At 42.3% G+C, this 19,088-nt stretch overlaps 1 protein-coding gene across 3 annotated transcripts in view; it reads left to right on the plus strand.

The window, feature by feature from the left end:
• Nucleotides 1-3,544: 3,544 nt before the first annotated feature.
• EPS15 (epidermal growth factor receptor pathway substrate 15) overlaps nucleotides 3,545-19,088 on the plus strand; it is a 133,047-nt gene continuing 117,503 nt past the window's right edge. For 2 of the 3 annotated variants that reach the window (XM_060205904.1, XM_060205906.1), the window contains exon 1: nucleotides 3,545-3,699. In XM_060205904.1, the coding sequence (XP_060061887.1) occupies nucleotides 3,667-3,699 (33 nt within the window). In that variant the 5' untranslated portion in view covers nucleotides 3,545-3,666. The remainder of the gene's footprint in view (nucleotides 3,700-19,088) is intronic. The other variant, XM_060205905.1, reaches the window with a different exon arrangement.

Consider the following 19,088-nt stretch of genomic DNA (forward strand, 5'->3'; position numbering starts at 1 on the left):
CTCCACCACACTGGAAGGAAGCTTCAGTGCTGTGGTCTCTCTTGCTCCCTCTTTCTCAAAAATAAATAAATAAATAAATAAAGAGAGAGAGAATAGAGGTAAAAGAGTCAAGCCTGTGAAAATGAGGATTTCAAATAATTTGTTGGTTACTCTCAGTGAAGATGGCGGCAAACGCTAGAAGAAGAAGTGAAGATGGCAATACAAGAAAGTATAGGATGTGATATCTAATACAGGCAGAAGCCAAGATCTTTCTTGGGTACATATTTTATGCTAGGTTCTAGTTCTGATGATATAGAAATATATCAGAAACAACTCCCCGTCAAGTACTTAGTCTAGAGCAACAGAGAAAGGTAAAATGTTATTAGGATAAGGTAGAGAACAACTGTTAAAAAAAAAAAGGGTCGGTGGTAGCACAGTGGGTTAAGCGCACATGGGGCGAAGCACAGGGACTGGCTTAATGATCCTGGTTCGAGCCACGAGCTCCCTACCTGAAGGGGGTCTCTTCACAGGTGGTGAAGCAGGTCTGCAGGTGTCTATCTTTCTCTCCCCCTCTCTGTCTTCCCCTCCTCTCTCCATTTCTCTCTGTCCTATCCAACAACAACAATAATAACCCCAATAATAAAACAACAAGGGCAACAAAAGGAAATAAAAATATTTTAAAAAGCTTAAAAAAAACAAAAAAAAGATAACAGTGCTCTTTCATTGACAAATCTAAGTATGACAGGAAGCAAACAGGCAAGGAAAGTATTTCTTACTCCTTGCGGTGAGAGTCACTTTTTTACTTGTCTGTTTACTCACCAGAGCACTACTTAGCTCTGGTTTATGGTGATGCTGGAGCTTGAACTCCCCATCTTTGGTGCCTCAAGCATGAAAGTCTCTGCATAAGATTTATGCTATCTCCCCATCCCCTGGAGAGAGATGTTCGGAGTAGTTTCTTTTTCTTTTTTCTTTTTAAGATTTTATTTTATTTTACCAGAGCACAGCTCAGCTCTGGTTTATGGTGGTGCGGGAGAACTGAACCTGAGACTTTGGAGCCTCAGCCTTGAGAGTCTGTTTGCATAACCATTATCCTATCTACCCCACCCTAGGAGTCTTCGTTTTCAATATCACATTCCAATAGCAGATGATTAGAACAAAAGGCTTAGGAGTCCACAGGCTGGGCCTCAATCAGAAGGACTTGGGGAGTGGGTCAAGAGACTGGCATACTTTAACGATGACTTTTTTTTGCCTCCAGGGTTATTGCTGGGGCTGAGTGCCTGCACCATGAATCCACTGCTCCTGGAGGCCATTACCCCCCCTACCTTCTGTTGCCCTTGTTGTGGTTATTATTGTTGATGTCATCCGTAGTTGGATAGGACAGAGAGAAATAGAGAGAGGAGGGGAAGACAGAGGGGGAGACGAATACACCTGCAGACTTACTTCACCGCCTGTGAAGCAACTCCCCTGCAGGTGGGGAGCTGGGGGCTCGAACTGGGATCCTTAAGCCAGTCCTTGCGCTTGGCACCACCTGTGCTTAACCAGCTGTGCTACCACCCGACCCCCTCGATGACTCTTTAGTCACTATCAGGCCACCCCATCAGCTGGGGCCCTATTCGGGGAGTCCTGAGATTCCCAAACAGACATGATGGGCCTAGACCTCAAATAAATCCCTCTCTCCATTGTTGCTGGTCATTCCTATCAGGAACAACACAATAAACCCCTTTGTGGGCCCCCATAGGACCTTGTCCTCAACTTGGATAAACAATGGTAGAGAATGTTCCATTCTCCGAAGGGAGGCTGTACAATATACTACTTTATGTCACACCTGAGGAAGATGGGTCCTGATATTGGGGCAGCTTGGAACGTTCCTACTTATGACCACAGAATGTGAGCTAAGATCTACAGGGATGTAGAGGTCACATAGGCTCCTAAGCTGAATATGGGCCCCAAATCACATCAAATTGATGGGGTTTACAGTCAACAATATTTATACCCCTTTCCCATATTTGGGAGCTACTCTCGTCCCTGATCCAGCTTTCTGATCCTTCTGCCAGCAATGACATCACCTCCGAGGACAATAATTAGGATCCACCTGCATATCAGATTTCAGCCTCAGGCAAAAAAAAAAAAAAAAAAAAACCAAAAAATACTAGTATAGCCACAGGCCCTTTGGAATATAATTAAAATATGTTTACTAGCTATCTAGAAAATGGAGGGCCCCCCAACTCTTCATCTGTACCATTCCAGCCTTTAGGTCCATGATAGGTCAACAGTTTGTTTGGCTTTGTATATTAATTCCATTTTCAGCCACCAGGTTCCAGATGCTAGCATGATGCCGACCAGACTTCCCTGGACAGACAACCCCACCAGTGTGTCCTGTAGCTCTGCTTCCCCAGAGCTCCTTCCCCACTAGGGAAAGAGAAAGACAGGCTGGGAGAATGGACCCACCAGTCAACGCCCATGTTCAGCCGGGAAGCAATTACAGAAGCCGGACCTTCCACCTTCTGCATCCTATAATGACCTTGGGTCCATACTCCCAGAGGGATAAAGAATAGGAAAGCTATCAGGGGAGTGGATGGGATACAGAGTTCTAGTGGTGGGAACTGTGTGAAGTTGTACCCCTCTTATCCTATGGTTTAGTCTATGTTTCCTTTTTATAAATAAAAAATAAAAAAGGCTTAGGAGTCAGACCAGGATTCTTATCAGGGAATCTAATCAGTTGTGTGACCTTAAGTAAGATGGCTAGTTGCATTTTATTTTTCTCATTTGTACATCTTTTCTGTATTTATTTTTTTATTTAATTTTTATTTATTTTCCCTTTTGTTGCCCTTATTGTCTTTTTTTTATCATTGTTGTAGTTATTATTGTTGTTGTTATTGATGTCGTCATTGTTAGATAGGACAGAGAGAAATGGAGAGAGGAGGGGAAGACAAAGGGGGGAGAGAAAGATAGACACCTGCAGACCTGCTTCACTGCCTGTGAAGCGACTCCCCTGCAGGTGGGGAGCCAGGGGCTTTAACCGGGATCCTTACACCGGTCCTTGCGCTTCGTACCACAGTGCATTTAACCCGCTGCCCTACCGCCCGACTCCCTTCTGTATTTATTTGATTGATGAGAAAGATAAGAAGAGAAAGAAAGAACCAGACATCCCTCTGTTGTGCCGCCAGGGAACGAACTCAAGACCTCATGCTTGAGAGTTCAGTGCTTTATCCACTGTGTTACCTTCCAGACCATAGCCTATGTGCATTTCAATTCCTTCTTCAAACGACTTAAAACTCAATGCCCAGCACTTTATTTCACGTGGGTATTCCAAGCACCGAATACAATTTCCGCAGCTTCTCAGGAGCCAATGCTTACAAGAGGCAATGATTTCAGACATGTGCAGGGGATCATCTAGTCACCTGCCTCTTCTCCGCGCCGGGTTTTCCCCCCGGCTGCCCCGGGCTGGGCTCCGGTCCCCGCGGCGCGGGCTCCGCCACCAGGATTTGCGTATCGCCGCCGCCTGCGCCGGGCGGGCGGGGCCAGGCGGGGCGGCCGGGCGAGAGGAGGGAAGTTGTCGAAGTTCTGGGAGTCGCCCGCCCGCCAGCCCGCCAGGGCCTCGCCTCCGGCCGCTCCCTCCGCCTCCTCCCCGCCCCGAGCTCCTGTCCGCCCGTCTTTCCTTCCCCTCCCGTGCATGATGGAAACACCATGGCTGCGGTGGCCCAGCTCTCCCTGACACAGGTAACGCCGCCCGCCCGCCCGCCGGTGTCCCCGGCCCGGCCCCCTCCCCCACCGCCCTCGGGGTCTCCGGCCCGGACAGTTTCTGTTGGCCCGGGCGGGGCGGCGGCCGTGGAGAGCGGGAGCGCGTGTGTGCCTGGGTGCGAGAGAGACGGAGCCAGGGCGCCATCCCGAGCCCGCAGCCCCGCCCCGCCCCGGGCCCGCCGACCCCGCCCCTCGCGCCCCCTCCCCCCGGAGCCCTCGGCCGCTGCCCGGTGGACTCCGGCCCCAGCCCGGCGCTCCGGCGCCCGGCCGCGGCTCCCGGGCGGCGCTCAGACACCCAGGAAGTTTCCTCCTCCAGGCGGGGCGCGCCCAGGTGAGCTCCTGTTGAGCGCCCGGGTCTGCATCTGCCCGGCGCCCGCGCCCCCTCTGCGCTCGCCGCCCTTCGCTGCCGGCCTTTCCCACCCAACTTTCCGACGAAAGCCCTCCTGTCCCCAGCACTGGACTCCACTAGTCTTTCCAAACAAGTTTCATCCTAACCGAGGACTCGGCTTCCTCCTCCCCTGGATCCAGCCTCTTCTTTCCTCCCTGATCAGGTCTCCTTAAGGGTCGGGACTGGGAGCATCCTCCCCACCCCCACCCCCGCTCCATTCAGTCTTTTTTCTTCTTTCCCCCAAGTCTGTTTCTACTCTCACCTGATGGGTTCTCAATCTCAGTCCGAGCAGGTGACAGACACGGGACACCTCCTTGAACAGTCTGGGAAACTGTCCTCGGAGTCTTTCCTCCTGCCTTTCTGCTTCCAACAGAGACCAGTTCTGGCGCTTTATAGGAAACTTAGCAGCATCGTTCACTCTGTGAGCCTCGCACCTCCTCCTTCTCCTCCTCCTCCTCGGTAAAGAAAGGCAGTGGAAAGGAGCCCCGTGATGGAGTGACATGCACCTGTTAGTCCTTTGCTGCTCTCCGCTGGGAGCTGACCAAACGCGCCCCAGCCCTGCTGCAGCTCCTTTCCACTCCAGCCTCGCTGCCTGCCTTCTGCTGTCTCTCTGCCACCTTGTAGTCTCCTTGGCCTGAATTTGTTGGTGCTTGGAAAGCTTTAACACAGGGTTAGGACTCATTTGGAGTGTGGACTTTTTTGTGTTAGGATCAAGGGACTTTGGGAGCGTTTTGCTTAGCATTCTAGGATAAATAGTAAAAAAAAAAAAAAAGTATGTTCTCCACAGGAATCAGGAATTGTCTGTCACATGTGAATGAACTCTAAGTCAAACAGCCAAGGTCACTTTGCATAGGAATTACCAGTCTTCCAAGTGGTATTAGCTGTTTATTTTCTTAACTTATTTGGCGTTGGTTATCCTATTTTGGTAAACATAATGGAGAAGAGTCCTGGGAACGTTCAGATTTTGATAGTGAATTTGAAAGAGTTCTTCAGAAACTCAAAACTTGAATGATGGCAGTGTTGACTTCTGGGTCTCTTTTTGTGGGTCTCATTCGTGTCTGGCCTTAAACAAGATCCCTTTTGGCAGGCTGTCCTGTTGCCTCTGTCTCTGCTGTCCAATTGGGGCAGGAGTTTTCCCCTATTGAAGATTTTGTTCTCTTAAAGTCGGTTTGATTCTCAATTTTGTGCATTCTTCATTCCTTCCCTGGGTGAAACTTCTGTTTACTATCATTCATCTTGGGAGGTTTTCTTTTTTCTCTTAACTAGAGCACTGCTCAGCTTTGGTTTGCTGGGGATTGAACTTGGCAAGTGAGAGCTTCAGGCAGGTCTTTTTGCATAACCATTTCCCCAGCCCCAACTCTGGAGATTTTTTTTTTTTGGGCTCTGTCAGTTTTATAGTCATGTAAATAATTTAAATATATTCTAGTGGTTGTATATTTAAATATTAACATGCACAGTGTAAATACTGAATCAGGCAGGAGTGTTATGTCTCAGTTTCTCATGTGGAAGAGAACAAACATTGATATTTTATTTACATTGACAACTCATGTAAGTCAATTTAGAATATTTTGATTTTGAGTTAAGACATACTGTTAAAAGACACAGGATAATGGACTTTCTCAAGTGTTAATTCTACTGTGCTTCCATATTATTTCAAAACTTGTCCTATTTGTGTTTTTTAATTTTATTTTATGTCTTTAACTGCTTGAGGCACATAAACTGAAATAACAATACAACTTAGTTTCACATTCATTTTTGATCTGTTTATATTACTCCTAACCCTCCTCCTCCCAAGGTACACACATGTGCATACTCTAGTGAGAGAGACTACCGGGTAGGATGTCTTTTACTTCGCCTCTCTCACTCAGTGCCCATCTGGAAGAAAATGATTAGTAACTGATGAATGACTGAAGATTCTAAAGTACTCTATGACAGTTACAAAGATTAAACAGCGGCTGAGTTTAGTTTCTGCCTCTGGCCATGAGATGATAATGGCTTTGGAGTAGATTCATTGAGTAAATGTTTAAATACCTATTATGTACTAGGTAATATGCTGGGATTGTCTACTTATAATTTCTTGCTTTGATCAAGTAAGCAAAACAGACAATTTGAGAGGAAAAACTTGTGGAAAATGTTGAATTAAATCCTTCCTTCCTCTTCCCTTAACTGCCAACCAACTTCCCAATGCCCTCACTGCCAAAATAAATTATCTAAATTGTCATGTTCTGGTTTTTAGACAGGATAGAATGCTAGGGTAATGCAATGTTAGTTTCAGTCTCAGCTCTGCTAATAAATTGTATGACTGAGTCTTAACATGCCTCAGTTTTTTTTTTACGTTAATTTTCATTTAATGAATATTAATTGAACATTCACTATGTGCTAGGAATTATTCTAGAACTGAGGATATACTAATGAACAAAATAGATAACAATTCCTGGGGTTTGGAGACTAAAAAACTTGCTTTCATTACATGGAACTTGCTTACATTCTAGTAGGGGTGTGTGTTTGCCTAATGACCTTTTTTTTTTTTTAAATTTTCTTTATTTATTGGATAGAGACAGCCAGAAATTGAGAGCAAGTTGGGGGCGGGGGAGAGACACCTGCAACACTCCTTCATCACTTGCAAAGCTTTTCCCCTGCAGGTGGGGACCAGGGACTTGAGCCAAGCCTTTGCACACTGTAATGTATGCGCTCAATCAGGTGCACCACTACTGGCCCCCCAACGATCTTGCTAACTAACATTCTGTTGTATGAAAGTATTCTATAGTTTATATCTCTAGTGATGACTTTCCAGGGCTATTTTAGTGCTCTGTTGCTTTCATGTTTTATAGTTTTCTTGTTGCTTATGTGGTGGATTAAATGTTTTTATCTTTTTAGACTTTTCTAATTGTCCATTTATTTTTCAGGCCTATATTATTTAATTTAATTTATTATTGGATAGAGAAAGAGAGAAATTGAGGGGGGGGTTGAGAGGGAGAGAGACAGAAATACCTGCAGCCCTGTTATACCACTCATAAAGCTTTTTCTTTGCTGGTGGGGGCCAGGGATTTGAACCTGGGTCCTTGTGCACTGTAATGTGTGCACTTAACCAGGTATACTACTGCCTGACCTCCAGGCCTATATTCTTAATAATAACCTAATAATACCACTAGCTTCTGTTTTAGTATTACTAGGTGTCAGGAATTTTAATTCTAACTTAGTGTCTCACAAACTAGGGAAAAACTTACATAAAGTAATAAGTGGTGTATCTAAGATTTTAAACAGTGTCTGGGGTATGGTGTACTAATACCTATCAAGGGGAGATAGGAAACTACACCTGTGACAGTTGTCTTCTAAATCATTATTTCCCTCAATGAAGTGATTTAAGAGGGGGAAAAATAGTTGTGTAGGATTTCCAAAGCTATTTTACTGTACTTCTCACTTCACTTGTGTCTTGTGATGCTTGGCATATGCCTGCTCCTTTGTGTTTTTTCTCTTCTTCAGTATATGCCCTGTTGTCCCAGTTAGGTTGTAAGCTTCTTGAGGATGGAAGCCGACTGAGTCCTTTGCCTCTGAATCTTCCGTGTTTGCCCTAGCATCTTGTCAGTACAATTGTGGATATATGTAGAGCCTTGATGAGTATATAGGCTTTATCCAGATATGGCATATGACTATTTTAATTAATTCTTCCGCACTCCAGCTTTATGCTGATTCTTACTCATTTTCAGTTTAGTAAGGTTTATTTTTTTGATAATAAACAACCCTTAAATGGTCTAAAACATTCAAAGCTATGAGAACACTGAATTTTCCCAGAGGATTCCTCAGTTCTTAAAGGATTTATTTCTTACTTTGTAAAGTGTAATTGTTAAACTAATTAGATGTCTTTGCTATGTTAAATTAGCGGGGGAGCACTGACAGATAAAAAGAGATGATAAACTTTCTTAGGTCACATGTTAAGTACATTACTTAGGTATGTTACTAGTATAAATATTATAGATAGTAGATGAAGTTCATTGAAATTCATCATTGGCTTTTCTTGCCAGTTATTTTCTTAAATGTTCTATATGCTTCATGAAAAATAAATTTTCTTATCAAGTAAAAAAAAACTTTTTTTAAGATTTTAAAATTTATTTTTATGAGAGAGGAGGCCAAAGTACTGCTCAGCTGTGCCAGATAGTGATGGTAGGGATCTAATATGGGCCCCCAAACATACAGGACTCATGTTCTGCTGTACTAATCTATCTCCCTGACCCAGAATATTTTCCTTTTAGTACTTTAAGAACAACTGCAAGAGTAGGGACCAGGAGATAGCTCACTCAGTAGAGTGCCCACCTTAACATGTGCAAGGACCTAGGTTTGAGCCCATGGTTACTATCTCTGCACTATGCAAGAAGAAGGTTCATGACTGAAAGAGCATGTCTTCTCTTTATTTTTTTTTCCCTCTCTCCCTTTCCTGCCTTATTTTCTTTTTCTTTTTTTCTTTCTTCTTTTTTTTAAATTTCTTTATTGGGGAATTAACGTTTTACATTTGACAGCCTGCCTTACTTTCTATATAAAAAAAAAATCACTGGACATAGTGGACCATGAAGCCCTAGCAAAAATGCTGATGGGAAAAAAGATACTGCAAGGCTAATGTAGCTTCATTACAGAAAATTTAGAGATTCATGGAAAAAACACTTCTGTAATTCAGTTTCTGGTGTTTACTTTTTATTTCATTAAAGAAGATTATTTATGAGAGAGGGAGAGATATAGAGAGGTAGAGAACACCAGAATGCTACTCTGGCATAAGCAATATCAGGGATCAAACTTGGGACCCTTACATTTGCAAGCTCAGCACACTGTGCCATCTCTATTTCATTTAAACAAATTATACAGTATGTCATTCTACTACGTTACCAAGATTATTAGGTCTAAAGCTAATCAAAGAGGATGACTAAACACTCTTACTTTAAAGTATAGAATTGCTGTTAATTTAAGGAGTCATGAACATACGTACATAATACCATAGGCCCTAGCCTATATCTTAGATCTGTAATTTTGAAAATGCCTGAGCTGAAATGGCATTAGGTAGTCCCTTATGCTAGGCAAGATCTCACTGGGCAAAAGGAGTTGAGAGGTTGCCATCTCAGGATTGTGATCTCCCGAGACAGTCCACAGCAAAAAGGCAGTAGCAGCATGACTTAGTATGGTGGCACCAGGAGTGTCAATTTAGTTGAGACCAACAGAAGCAGTATAACTGGGTAAGGGATGTGGCGAAGAGACAACAAGGCATATAAGCAAAGTCCCAAGGTTCCAGGACAAGGTGAGGTACGAATTTTAAAGAAGAAGGGAAAAATTTCTTACAGTCTTCTAAGGAGTTTAAATTTATAATAGACAATTATTAGTATAACCAAATCAGTTAAGAGCTTATTTTTCTTTGATAATTCAATGATAGAATTACATGCTTGGTCTTACCAGGCTTTATGTAATTTTAGGATATCTATTAAAAACAATGTCTTCAGCATTGACATAATCAAATGATTTTGATCAGGCCTGGGTTGCAGGAAACTTAGGTATGAAAAATAACTTTTTAAGAATTGCTTAAATAGTGTAAGCCCACTGTCATACTTCAGTCAGCTTGCAAATTTGAGATATTAAATAGTTAGACTAAAAAAATTATACTCAGTACTAAAATTTAGGCAGTTTAAGAACTTTTTAAAAAATATTTATTTTCCCTTTTGTTGCCCTTGTTGCTTTTTTATTGTTATTGTGGTTATTATTGTTGTTATTGATATTGTTAGATAGGACAGAGAAATGTAGAAAGGTGGGGAAGACAAACAAGGGGAGAGAAAGATAGACACCTGCAGACCTGCTTCACCGCCTGTGAATCGACTCCCCTGCAGGTGGGGAGCTGGGGGCTGGAATCATGATCCTTGCACTGGTCCTTTCTCTTGGCGCCACGTGCATTTAACCCGCTGCGCTACTGCCCGACTTCCAGAACTTGAAGTATTAAATCCCTCCCCCCCACATAGTGATTCAAAAGATTACAAGGTAATAGGGGTATAGTTCCAAACCGCTCCCACCACCAGAGATTTGTGTCTCTACCCCTCATCCCCAATGAAAACCACCATAGTTCTCCCATAATCTTAGATAATGGCTTAACTTTTTTTTCTTCAAGTCAATGTGTTCAGTTCTCTGTATTCTACATGGGTGAGATTATCCAATTGTTGTCCCTTATCACCTTACTTACTTCAGTAAGCATAATTTCCTAGTTTCACCCATTTTATCCCAAAGGACACACTATCATCTTTTTTTTTTTTTAGCTGAGTGGTATTTCATTGAGTATATGTCACACAACTTTTTCTTTAACAGAGAGAAATTGAGAGGGTAGGGGAGATAGACAGGGAGAGAGAGAGAGAGAGATACCTGCAGCCCTGCTTCACTACTCATGAAGCTTTCCCCCTGCAGGTGGGGACCAGGGGCTTGAACCTGTGCCCCTGTGCACGGTGATGTGAGTGTTTAAACAGGTACACCACCTCCTGGTCCCCACAATTTCTTTATCCAGTTATCTGTTGAAGGATATTTAGGTTGCTTACATATTTTTCTATTGTTAATGATACAGATATGAACATGGAGGTGCATACATCCCTTTGAACTAGTATTGTCACATCTTTTAGATCTGCTAAGAAAGGAAGTGAAGGCAAGGCCTTACTGGATAAAAACTGGGCATCAGTTTCCACAAGGGGTTAGCCATCTTTGCCCAAATGGCCTAGGTAGCTTCTCTGGTGCATGCCTTTCCATTTTCCTGATTAAAAGTTTAACATATTGGGGGAAAACCATATGAGAATACTTAGATAGAGTTGGGGGGGAGTCTTTAACAATGGAATAAAAATCACTAATTTGAGTCTCACTTCTTCTAGTGTTTGCCCTTCTTCCGTAGCCAGTCAACAGCGTCAGGTTGAGCCTGATGTAAAGTTTCGAGACCTCCTTTGAATCTGGAGAGGTGGCAGTCGTTGACTATGTGGGTCATAGTCTGTCTGGAGCCGCAGGGGCAGTTCAGGTCGTCTCTGGCTCCCCAGCGTTGGAACATAGTGGCGCACCGGCCATGGCCTGTTCGATAGCGATTGAGGAGGGCCCAATCATAACGTGCTAGGTCAAAGCCGGGTTGACGCTTACAGGGGTCTGTGATGAGGTGTTTATTCTTTACCTCAGCTGACTGCCAGCTCTGTTTCCAAGAGTCTGGAACAGAGAAGTTCAGTGTAGGCGTAGGGGACCAGATTGGGTGACGAGACGTCAAGCGTTGGACAGGGTGGGCGAAGATATCCGCGTATATTGGCAGGTCCGGTCGAGCATGGAACCGGGGTGGAATGGATGGTTCCAGAAATTATCCTCATGGAGGAATATAATTTGGAATCGACCAAGTGGACATGGGGGCTACGGAACCATACTGGGGCACAGTATTCTGCAGTGGAATAGCATAATGCCAGAGATGATGATCGTAGTGTGGAAGCGCTCACGCCCCATGAGGAGCTGGCCAGTCTTGCAATGATGTTATTCCTCGCGCCCACCTTTGCTGCAGTTTTATGAGATATTCGTGAAATGACAGAGTGCGATCGAGAGTAACGCCAAGATAGACTGGCTGGGCTTCATGCCGGATTCTTGTATCGTCAAGCTGCGCATTAAGCTCACGCGAGGCCGAGGCATGGTGTAGATGGAAAACAGATGATACCGTTTTTGCAGTGCTAGGGATTAGTCGCCATTTTTTACAGTAATCAGATATCAGAGACATGTCTTTCGTGAGTGTTTCCTCGAGGATGTCGAACTTGGATGCCTGAGTTGCACAGCAGATGTCATCGGTGTAGATGAACTTCCTTGAAGAAGTTTCTGGGAGGTTATTGATGTAAATATTAAATAGCGTGGGAGCCAGAACAGAGCCCTGGGGGAGGCCACTTGAGACAAGTCTCCATCTGCTAGACTTGTCACCCAGATGCACCCGGAATCTTCTGTTTTGGAGAAGAAACGATATAGTGTTGGCCACCCATGGAGGCAGGCATCTTGAGATCTTGACTAGGAGACCATGGTGCCAGACAGTGTCATAGGCTGCTGTGAGATCAACAAAGACAGCACCCGTCTTTAAATTCTTCTGGAATCCATTTTCAATGTAAGTTGAGAGGGCCAGGGCTTGTTCGCAGGTAAATCTTCCTGGGTGGAAACCACCTTGGGCGGGTGATAGGAATTTCTCTGTAAGAGGAGAAATACGTGACAGAAGCAGCCTCAAGGAGTTTGTAACACACGGAGAGGAGAGAAATTGGTCTATAGCTGGCGGCCAGTGTTGGGTCTTTCTTTGGTTCCAATAAGTAGTATGTCCTGACTTCGTGTTTTAGTGACTCACTAAAACACGAAGTCAGGACATACTACTTATTGGATTACTTACTACTCAGTAGTTAAAAAAAATGTAATTGGGGCTTGGTGGTGGTGCACCTTGTTGAACACACATGCTCTAATGCAAGAAGACTGGGGTTCAAGCCCCTGGTCCACATCTGCAGGGGAGAAACTTCACAAGTGGTGCAGCAGTGCTGCAGATGTTTCCCTGTTTTTCTCCCTTTCTAACACCCCTTCCCTCTCAGTTTATCTGTTTTTATCCAATTGAAAAAAAAAAAAGACTAGAATTTGTCCTTTGGAACTAAATGTATGGAACAGGCATTAATTAGAGAAGTGCAGGGAGGAAGGAAGTAAAGGAATATAGCATGATTTCACTCCTAAGTGGAACGTAGATAATTGGAACACATGAACTTGGAATAAAAAAACATTTTAAAAAAGCATCTAGTTAATCCATATATCTATGACCTTGGGAGAACTATGATGGTTACTGTTTAGGCGGGTGAAGGTACAGAAGTTAGATGGTAAGAATGGTATGGAATTGCACACCTATTATCTTAAAATCTTGTGAATCACTATTATATCACTAATAAAATACATATTTAAATAAATAATACAATGTATTTAAAAGACATCACCTTAGTGTCCACCTTTAATACTGATAAGAGTAAAAACAGGGAAAAGCATGAAAATTTTGGTTTTCAGAAACAGGAATAGAGTAATTGTTGAACATGACACATTATTTCAATTCCTCCTATGGGAAAGGCACACTAATGATATTTCTCTTTTTTGCTTGTAGTTATAGTTGTTTAATCAAAAAACCTGTGCTTTCTGGAGTGGTATCTAGCCATTTTCAAAAAATGGCTTGGAACGTACAACATTCAGTAGTTTTCATAGTTAAAATTAATTAGGAACAGTTGGATTTGTTTAGCTATTGACAGTCTGCTAGGAATTGTGTAGGAATATATTCCTTTGTTTTTACTGTATTTACAATCAAGCAATAGTAGTAAACTAGTGTATAGTAGAAATACTATATTTAGCAGTGAATGACCCTCTATTTTCAAAGCAACTGAGCCCCAGTGATAACCCTGGAGGCAAATAAATAAATAAATAAATAAATAGAAAATAAGACAAAATCTATAATCACCCTGTATACAAAATTGTGGTGCTTTCTTCTAGTTCTTTTTTTTATTGTAGTTATTATTGTTGTTTGTTGTTGGACAGGACAGAGAGAAATGGAGAGAGGAGGGGAAGACAGAGAGGGGAGAGAAAGACACCTGCAGACCTGCTTCACTGCTTGTGAAGCGACTCTGCAGGTGGGGAGCTCAGAACTCTAACCAGCATCCTTATGCTGATCCTTGCACTTTGTGCCACATGCACTTAACCCACTGCACTACCAACCCGGCTGGCTCCCTTTTCTAGTCCTTTTTCTATGATGCTTAGATAGATGAATTAGATTATTTGTCTAAATAAAATGTTTCTACTTTATTGTAACATAGCACTCACTGCAATATTTTTCAGATTATTACAAGAACCTAATAGTTGTTGATGAAGACATAATATTTCATCTTGTTTGTAAGAGCTCAACCATTCTAAAATAAAATTTCAGTATGAGTTTTCCCTTTTGTTGCCCTTGTTGTTTTATTGTTGTAGTTATTATTGTTGTTGTTATTGATGTCGTCATTGTTAGATAGGACAGAGAGAAATGGAGAGAGGAGGGGAAGGCAGAGAGGGGGAGAGAAAGATAGACACCTGCAGACCTGATTCACCGCCTGTGAAGTGACTCCCCTTTCAGATGGGGAGCCGGGGCTAACCCACTACTCTACCCCCACCAAGTGTCCATTTTTATTCCAGTACCATGCTGGAATGGAACAGTTTTGATTACTGTTGCTTTGCAGTATAAACTGAAGTTGGGGAACATGATACCTCTATATTTTTTAAAAATATATTTATTTACTTTCCCTTTTGTTGCCCTTGTTTTTTATTGTCGTTGTAGTTATTATTATTGTTGTTATTATTGATGTCGTTAGATAGGATGGAGAGAAATGGAGAGAGGAGGGCAAGACAAAGAGGGGGGAGAGAAAGACATCTGAAGACCTGCTTCACCGCCTGTGAGGCGACTTCCCTGCAGGTGGGGGGGGGGGAGGTGTCAAACCGGGATCCTAGCCTTGTCCCTGTGCTTCGTGCCACGTGCGCTTAACCCGCTGTGCTACCACCCGATACCCCATATTTTTCCTTTTTTCTAAGAAGTGCTTTAGCAGTTTGTGGCCTTTTGTTGTTCCACACAAATTTTTGGACAAGTTGTTCAACTTATTTGAAAAATGTCATTGGAATTTTGATAGGGATTGCATTGAAACTGTAGATTGCTTTTGGTACAGTGCCCTTTTAATAATGTTTATTCTTCCAATCCAGGGACAAGGAATGTTCTTCCACATCTGTGTCCTTCTCTGTTACTTTTAGCAATATCCTATAGTTTTCATTGTAAAGGTCCTTCACCTCTTTTGTGAGATTCACCCAAGGTATTTTATTTTTTTGGGTTTGATTGTAAATGAGATTGAGTCTTTTATTTCTCTGACTCCTTGATTGTATACAGAAATGCCCCAGGTTTATGTGTGTTGATTTTGTGTCCTGCTACTTTATTGATTCCGGTAGTTTTTTTTTGGTGAAGCCTTTGGGGTCCTCTAAGTATAATATCATGCCGTCAGCAAATAGTGATAGTTTGATTTCTTCTTTTCCAGTTTGTATGCTTTTGATATCTTTTTCTTGTCTGACTGCAGTGGACATCCTTGTCTGGTTCATGATTTTAGGGGGAAAGCTTTCAGCTTTTTCACTTTGAGAATGATGTTAACTGTGGGTTTGTCATAAATGATCTTTATTATGTTGAGGAATGGTTCATCTGTTCCCAGTTTTTGGAGAGTCTTTGTCATAAATGCATGTTGGATCTTGTTGAATGCCTTTTTGGTATTAATTGATATGGCCATGTGATTTTTTTAAAAAAAAATCTTTATTTATTTATTGGATAGAGACAGCCAGAAATTGAAAGGGAAGGTGGTGATAGAGGGAGAGAGACAGAGAGACACCTGCAGCATTGCTTTACCACTTGCAAAGCTTGCTCTCTGCAGGTAGGGACTGGGGGCTTGAACCTGGGTCCTTATACACTATAATGTGCACTCAACCAGGTGCGCCACCACCCAGCCCCGTGATTTTTTTAAATTAGTTATTTAATGATGATTGACATGATTGTGGGATAAGAGGGGTACAATTTGATTTTCTTGCACCAAGTAACGTGGTGTCGTTGGTGGCTGAGGAGGGCGGAGAGTTCTGTGGTGAAGTAGGGGGAGGGATTCATTTAGGCATTAGAAGGAGCCTGAGTCTGAACTATAAAGTAGGAAGTTGATGCTGGGTACTGCTACTTCCACGCTGGTGGCGTGAAAGCTGTGATATCACTATTGAAACATCAGCTTTGAAATTTATAAACAATGGAGAAGACCCAAGAAACAGTCAAAAGAATTATTTGTGAGTCCTATAACTACATACTGTAGTTACCAGATTATCATGGAAGTGACAGAAATGTTGCGTAATGCGAGTTTACTCATTGATGATGTTAAAGACAATTCAAAACTCTGACATGCATTTCCAGTGGCACATCTGGAAATGCATCTATGGAATTCCATCTGTCATCAGTTCTGCAAATTATATAGATTTTTTTGGCCTAGAAAAAGTCTTAATTCTTGATCATCCAGATGCAGTAAAACTATTTACTCGTGAACTTTTGGAACTCCATCAGGGACAAGGTCTAGATATTTACTAGAGGGATAATTACACCTGTCCCACTGAAGAAGAATATAAAGCCATGGTCCTACAGAAGACAGGTGGACTTTTTGGATTAGCAATTGGTTTTATGAGTTATTCTCTGAGTACAGAGAAGATTTAAAGCCACTGCTTGATACACTTTGGCTTTTCTTCCAAATTAAGGATGATTATGCTAATCTACGCTCCAAGGAGTATAGTGAAAACAGAAGCTTTTGTGAAGATTTAACAGAGGGAAAGTTTTCTTTTCTTCTTTCTTTTTAAAAATTTTTTATTTACAGAAAGGAAACATTGACAAAACCATAGGATAAGAGGGGTATAACTTTGTACAATTCCCACCACCAGACCTCTGTATCCCATCCCCTCCTCTGATAGCTTTCCTATTCTTTAATCCTCTGGGAGTATGGACCCAAGGTCATTGTGGGATGCAGAGGGTTGAAGGTCTGGCTTCTGTAATTGCTTCCCTGCTGAACATGGGCGTTGACAGGTCGATCCATCCTGCTAGCCTGACTCTCTTTCCCTAGTGGGGAAGGGCTCTGGGGAAGTAGAGCTCCAAGGCACATTGGTGGGGTTGTCTGTCTAGGGAGTCTGGTTGCATCCTGCTAGCATCTGGAACCTGGTGGCTGAAAAGAGAGTTAACATACAAAGCCAAACAAATTGTTGAACAGTCATGGACCTAAAGGCTAGAATAGTGCAGATGAAGTGTCGAGGGTGGGGGGGCACCACCATTTTGTAGATAGCGAATAGGCATATTTTAATTATATTTCAAAGGGCCTGTAGCTATACTAGTTTACTAGTTTTTTTTTTTTTTTTTTTTTTTTTTTGCTTGAGCCTGAAATCTGATATGCAGGTGGATCCAAGTTATTGTCTGGGGAGATGATATCATGGCTGGAAAAAGGACCAGAAAGCTGGATCAGAGAAGAGAGTAGCTCCCTAATATGGGAAAGGTGTATAAATATTGTTGACTGTAAACCCCATTGATTTGATGTGATTTGGGGCCCATAATTAGCTTAGGAGCCTGTGTGACCTCTGCATCCCTCTAGATCTGAGCTCACATTCTGTGCTCATCAGTAGGAACATTCCATGCTGCCCCAGTATCAACCCATCTTCCTCAGGTGTAGCATAGAGTGTGTTGTCCATCCTCCCTTTGGAAGATGGAACATTTTCTACCATTGTTGACCCATGTTGAAAAAGTTTTCATTTCCTACTATTCATGCTATTTGATCAAGACTGGTAAGCACCCAGGTACAGAATATCTTGCGCCAGAGAACTGAAAACATAGATATCATAAAATACTGTATACATTATCTCAAGAACATAGGTTCTTTTGAATACACTCAGAGTACTCTTAAAGAGCTTGAATCTAAAGCCTATAAGCAAATACGTGCATGTGGGGGGAACCCTAAGTTAGTAGCTTTAATAAAGCACTTAAGTAAAATGTTCAAAGAAGAGAATAACATTAAGCCATCCTTGCTTGATTAGGTCTGGTAGTTTCTTTTAGATGATATTTTTTTTCACCTTTTAACCTATCACTATAAAAAAAATTGGACCGTTGGCCTCAAAAACTGAATAAGGATAATGTGAGTGAAATTGTTTCAATTTAGAACCTTCTGTACAGTTAATAATAGTGCAAAGCTGAAGCATCAAAAGGAGATACATTTTAAATTTCTATTTTTTTTTTTCCTGGAAGGATTCCTTGTAGTCAACTCTGCCACATGTTTTCTAATTGTGTCAATAAAGATTTCAGCTTCCAGGAATTTTTATCCAGATTGAAAAAAAAAAAGAAGGGGTACAGTTCCATAAATTCAATTCCCACCACCAGAGTTCCATATGGAGGGGTCCTGTCCATTGGAAGTTTCCCTATTTTTTACCCCTCTGGGAGTATGGACCAAAAATCTTTATTCTTGGGAGCAGAAGGTAGAAGGTTTGGCTTCTGTAATTGCTTCTCCACTGAACATGGATATTGACAGGTCAGTCCATACCCCCATCCCATTTTTTAAAAAAATATTTATTTATTCCCTTTTGTTGCCCTTGTTGTTGTTATTGTTATTATTGTTGTTATTGATGTTGTCATTGTTGGAAAGGACAGAGAGAAATCGAGAGAGGAGGGGAAGATGGAGGAGAGAAAGATAGACACCTGCAGACCTGCTTCACAGCCTGTGAAGTGTCTCCCCTGCAGGTGAGGAGCTGGGGGCTCGAACCAGGATCCTTGTGCCTGTCCTTGTGCTTACCCGCTGCGCTACCGCTGGACTCCCACCCCAGCCCATTTCTGTCTTTCCTTAGTGGGGCCGGGCTCTGGAGAAGTGGGGTTCCAGGTCATATTGGTGAGGTTGTCTGCCCAGGGAAGTCAGGTTGACATCATGGTAGCATCTGCAACTTGGTGGCTGAAAAGCAGTAAGATGTAAAGCATAATAAGTTGTTGAATAATCAGGAACGTAAAGGTTAGAGTATTAACAGGTCAAATTTGGGGTCTTCATTATGGAAGAAACTAGGAAGTCTATTTTAGGTATATTCCAAGGGACCCATGACTTTTACTAATTTTTGCCTGAGCCCAACAGCTACATAAAGGTGGGCTAAGAGTATTGTCTGGTAAGATGGTGTGTCAGAGTTAAGAATAGGACTAGAATGCTTCATCAGGGCAGAGAGAAGCTCCTACATACGAGAAGCATATACAAATACCAGTGACTATAAACCCCATCAATTTGATTTGCTAATGTTGAACCATCCCTGTTGTCCAGAGATGAATCCCAATTGCTCTTGGTGAGATATTTTAAATTGTACTTAAAAGACATAAACCATAAGGACAGTTGATTCAAGTTAGATTGTATTTTGC

Source organism: Erinaceus europaeus, chromosome 13 (genome assembly GCF_950295315.1).
Source record: "Erinaceus europaeus chromosome 13, mEriEur2.1, whole genome shotgun sequence".
Lineage (NCBI taxonomy): Eukaryota > Metazoa > Chordata > Mammalia > Eulipotyphla > Erinaceidae > Erinaceus > Erinaceus europaeus.